This window comes from Oryctolagus cuniculus, chromosome 4 (assembly GCF_964237555.1).
Source record: "Oryctolagus cuniculus chromosome 4, mOryCun1.1, whole genome shotgun sequence".
In the NCBI taxonomy this organism is placed as follows: domain Eukaryota; kingdom Metazoa; phylum Chordata; class Mammalia; order Lagomorpha; family Leporidae; genus Oryctolagus; species Oryctolagus cuniculus.
In genome coordinates, this window is record NC_091435.1 from 78,563,120 (window position 1) to 78,568,210 (window position 5,091).

The 5,091-nt window shown below is 45.0% G+C and overlaps 1 protein-coding gene across 1 annotated transcript; it reads right to left on the bottom strand.

Moving 5' to 3' along the window:
* Positions 1-1,868: 1,868 nt before the first annotated feature.
* Positions 1,869-2,945, bottom strand: LOC138842965 (glycine cleavage system H protein, mitochondrial). Its single transcript, XM_070073174.1, has one exon. The coding sequence runs from the start codon at positions 2,917-2,919 to the stop codon at positions 2,398-2,400; it is 522 nt and encodes a 173-aa protein (XP_069929275.1). The 5' UTR covers positions 2,920-2,945; the 3' UTR covers positions 1,869-2,397.
* Positions 2,946-5,091: the final 2,146 nt, after the last annotated feature.

The following is a 5,091-nucleotide window of genomic DNA, read 5'->3' on the forward strand; positions in this document are numbered from 1 at the left end:
TTATTTGCTCAATTATTACTCATTTATTATCATCTACAGAAATAACTATTTTCCCCCAAACTACTTTATTTCTTTTTTAAAAAGATTTATTTATTTAGTATTTGAAAAGCAGAGTTACAAAGAGGCAGAGGCAGCGGTGGGGGGGGGGGGGGGGTTCTTTCATACGCTGGTTCATTCCCCAAATGGCCACAACGGCCAGAGCTGAGCTAATCCAAAGTCAGGAGCCAGGAGCTTCTTCCAGGTCTCTCACTTGAGTGCAGGGGCCCAAGGACTTGGGCCATCTTCTGCTGCTTTCCCAGGCCACAGCAGAAAGCTTGATTGGAAGTAGAACAGCAAGGACTTGAAGCAGCGCCCATATGGGATATCAGCACTGCAGGTGGCTGCTTCGCCCACTAGGCAGCAGCGCGGGCCCCAGTGGGATACTCTTAAACTGGGACATAGCACCTTTATGCAGCACATCTGAGTACAGCTCGCTGTGGAGGCAAGCTGCTTGGGGTCAAGCTCTTGGTCAAGTGTGGATGGAGGGTAGCTTAGGTCAAATTTTATTTTAGTTCAGCAAATATAATCTTAAGTTTGTGAAAAAGTTGCAACAAACTTTTTCATGAAGCTTTCAGACTACCTTTCATTACCTACAATGATGCCCCATCACCAGCAAATACTAGGACACATATCAGCGAGCATTTCCTACAAAAGATGAGATTCTCCTGTGTAACTGAAACATGATATCAAGATCAGGAAGTTAATCTGACACCCAGTCCTCAGACACCATTCTCATTTCCCCAGTTGTCCCAATAATGTCCTTTGTTACAAAAAAGATCCAAGCCAAAACCATGTACTCTATTTATTTATTTCCCAAAATTTGCATTCATCCACTCACTCATTCACTTATATACTTCAAAGACAGAGAGCCCCCAACTATGGATTTACTCCCTAAATTCCTTCAGTGGCCTGAAGCTGGGGACTGGGAACCCAATCCAGGTTCCCCACACACATGGTAGGAACCCAACTACTGGAGTCACCATTGCTGCTGCCCAGCCTCTGTGTTAGCAGAAAGCTGAACTCAGGAGTCAGAGCAGGGAATTAAACTCAGATATCCCAAAGTGAGACATGGGCATCCTAACCAGTGACTTCACCACCAGGCCTAATTCCTGCATTTTTCACTCATTTTCATTCATTCATTTATTTAATAGATAAAGACAGACGATCTGCCATCTACTGGTTCCCTCCTCAAGTGGCCACAAAGGCCAAGGCTATGCCAGGCCAAAGCCAGTAGCCTGGAGCTCCATCCAGGTCTTCCATACGGGTGGCAGGGGCTCAAGTACTTGGGCCATCTTCCACTGCTTTCCCAGGCACATTAGCAGGAAGCTGGCTGGGAAGCAGAGCAGCCGGGACTCAAACTGGCACTCTGATATGGGATGCCAGAGTTGCAAGAGGCAACTTAATCCATTGCACCACAAGACCAGCCCCTTCAGAAAAGCCACTGTGCCAAATGTCTGCCTCTTCTCTTTTTTAATGTATTCACTGGGATAATTTATGTGCCATATGATTCACCTATTTAAAGTGTGTGACTCAGTGGTTTCCATGGCATTCACAGATGTGTGTGTGCATCACCACGTACCCCTCAGCTGTTACGTCTACACCCTCCCCACCTCCTATGTCCCAATCAACCACTAATTTACTTTATGCCTATACTTGCCTGCTCCAGACACTTCACATGTGAGGAACAGCATAAGATGCGGTCTGTTGTAACTGGCTTCTTTGATGGCGTAATCTTTTCAAGGTTCATCCACGTTGTGGTATCCATCAGCATCTTATTTCTTTTTCTTTTTTTTTTTTTTTTTTGAGGAAGTTGAAAATTTATTTATGTTTCTTATTTTGCTGTAGAGCTGCTCCTTCACTGCATACAACAGCACCAGCAAATGCAGTATATTGCAAAAATTAAGATAGTATTGTTCTTTCTCTGGCACTGCAACTAACAAAAACTGTTGTGTATTCCCAGTTACTTCCAATGGAAAGATCATTACATATTTTGGCCCCAAACCAGGGATGAGTATAAGCAAGTTACAATATTACATAAGGCTTAAGATAACAATGTTATCCTTGAATTACATTATTTGTAAAACTAATTTTTACCACAGATAACTTCATGTATTCTGAATACCAGTGCCTAGGGCCTACTATAAAAATCACAAGGTACTGTGAAAAAGATGCATATTGAGTTTTTCTGCAATCATTACAAAGTTAGGGTATATTTTCTTCCAGTAGCAGAGTTGAAAGTGGTATTTCTTCCATCAAGATTGCTAAAAGTTGCTATTTTAAGTCCTGTCCGCCACTAATTTAAGAGAAAACTGTGCTGGATTAAGTTATTCCATACTAGTTCATGTAAGGGTTCCACTTTCATTCCTCAATAGATTTTATGTATTTCTCATAGGCTTCTTCACTCATTAGTTCATCTAGTTCTGAAGGGTTACTCAGTGTCATCTTGATCAGCCAACCATCTTCGTAACAAGATTTGTTGACAAGTCCTGGGTTTTCTGCAAGGGCTTCATTAATTTCAGTTACTTCTCCTGATAGAGGAGAATAGAGTTCACTAGCAGCTTTCACACTTTCCAAGGCACCAAATTCATCTTGTTTTTTCAATTTTGTCCCAACTTCAGGCAGACTACAATAAACAACATCTCCCAAAGCTTCCTGTGCAAAATTGCTGATTCCCACTGTTCCAATACCATTTTCTGTTGTTATCCATTCATGTTTCTCTGTGAACTTACGGACCGAGAGCAGAGCGGGTCCAGTGCGCAGCGTCCGGACGGCGCCCGCCCGCAGCCGCCAGGGCAGAGGCGAGCAGGGTGCGGCGGGCGCCGAGGCCGCGAGCAGGCTGCAGGCCGCGGCCCGCAAGCTACGCGCCACTCGCAGCGCCATGTTCGCAGGGGTGCCGAGGGTCGCAGCGCTGCCTTATTTCTTTTTCAATATTTAATGAAATAGTTTGTATTTGAATCTATAAATATATTAGTAGTTAATAAGTTTCCATGATGTTTCTTTAATTACATATTGATAGATTATAGCTGTATGAGCATACAACGATAGGTTACAAAGTAATGTTATAATTTTTCAAAATTTTCTTTTTAAAAAAGTTTATTTATTTATTTGAAAGTCAGAGTTACACAGAGAGGAGAGGCAGAGAGCGAGAGAGCGAGAGAGAGAGAGGTCTCCATCCAATGGTTCACTCCCCAATTGGCCGCAATGGCCAGAGCTACGCCATCCAAAGCCAGGAGCCAGGAGCTTCCTCTAGGTCTCCCACGCGGGTTCAGGGGCCCAAGGACTTGGACCATCTTGTACTGCTTTCTCAGGCCACAGCAGAGAGCTGGATCGGAAGTGGAGCAGCTGGGCTTTGAGCTGTCGCTCATATGAGATGCCAGTGCCTCAGGCCAGGGCGTTAACCCACTGCACCACAGCACTGGCCCCAAAATTTTCTTTTCTTTTCTTTTTTTTTTTTTAAGATTTATTTATTTATTTATTTGAAAGAGTTACATAGAGAGAGGAGAGTCAGAGAAAGAGAGAGAGAGAGAGGTCCTTCATCCAATGGTTCACTCCCCAATTGGTCGCAACAGCCGGAGCTTCGCTGATCTGAAGCCAGGAGTCAGGAGCTTCTTCCAGGTCTCCCACATGGGTGCAGGGGCCCAAGCACTTGGGCCATCTTCCATTGCTTTCCCAGGCCACAGCAGAGAGCTGGATTGGAAGTGGAACAGCTGGGCCTCGAACCGGCGCTCATATGGGATGCTGGTGCTTCAGGCCAGGGCCTTAACCCACTGTGCCACAGCGGGGGCCCCCAAAATTTTCTTTGAGGCACAGAGAGAGAAACCTAGCATCCTCTGGTTCACTCCCAGATGGCCACAACAGCCAGGGCTGGACCAAGCTGAGCTGAAGCCAGGAGCCAGGAACTGCATCCAGGTCTCCGAGTGTGTGGCAAGGACCCAAATATTCGAGCCAATATCTGATGCATTCCAGATCCAATGTGATCAGGAAGCTGCAATCAGGAATAGAGTTGGGACTCCCACCAGGGCCCCAACGTGGCGTGTGGGAGTCCTAGGCAGTTTCCCAAGCATTGTGCCAAACACTTTGGCTAATGTTAGGATGTTTTTTAAAAGCAAAACGATATGATTAAATCAAACTTATTGACCCACCTGCCACCTCAACTATTTGACTTTTTTGTGTTGAACACATCTGAGATTTACATTCTTAGCAATATTGAAATGTACACTACTCCGTTTATTAGCTATATTTACCACACTGTGTAACAGATCTTTTTACTATTATTTTTTAAAGATTTATTTTTTATTTGAAAGGTAGAGTAACAGAGAGAGAGAAGGAGAGACAAAGATCTTCCATCCACTGGTTCACTCCCCAAATAGCCACAACAGCCAGGGCTGGGCCAGGCTGAAGCTAGGAGCCAGGAGCTTCTTCTGGGTCTCCCAAGTGGGTGCAGGGGCCCAAGTACCTGGGCCATTTTCCACTGCTTTTCCAGGCACATTAGCAGGGAGCTGGATCAGGAGTGGAGCATGGGCCAGCGCTGTGGCTTAACTGGTAAAGTCACCACCTGCAATGCTGGCATCCCATATGGGTGCTGGTTTGAGTCTGATCCAGCTCTCTGCTATGGCCTGGGAAAGCAGTGGAAGATGGCCCAAGTCCTTGGAGCCCTGCACCTGCCTCTGCCTCTCTGTAACTTTGCCTTTCAAATAAATAAATAAATCTTAAAAAAAAAAAAAAAAAAAAAAAAAAAAAAGTCAAGCAGCTGCCACTGCTGCAGTTACAGCTTTAACCACAGTGCTGGCCCCTAACAGATTTTTTTTTAAAAGCTACCAAAAATCAAATTTCTTCCTTCTATCTAATGCTTTGTACCTTTTTTTCTAAAGATTTATTTACTTTTAAAATCAGAGTTACACAGAAAGAGAAGGAGAGGCAGAGAGAGAGAGGTCCTCCATCTGCTGGTTCACTCCCCAGTTGGCCTCAACGGCCAGAGCTGTGCCAATCCAAAGCCAGGAGCCAGGAGCTTCCTCCAGGTCTCCCACTCAGGACTTGGGCCATCTTCTGCTT

Excerpts from the sequence above, each read along its gene's own strand:
- LOC138842965 (XM_070073174.1), bottom strand. The coding sequence starts at position 2,919 with ATGGCGCTGCGAGTGGCGCGTAGCTTGCGGGCCGCGGCCTGCAGCCTG.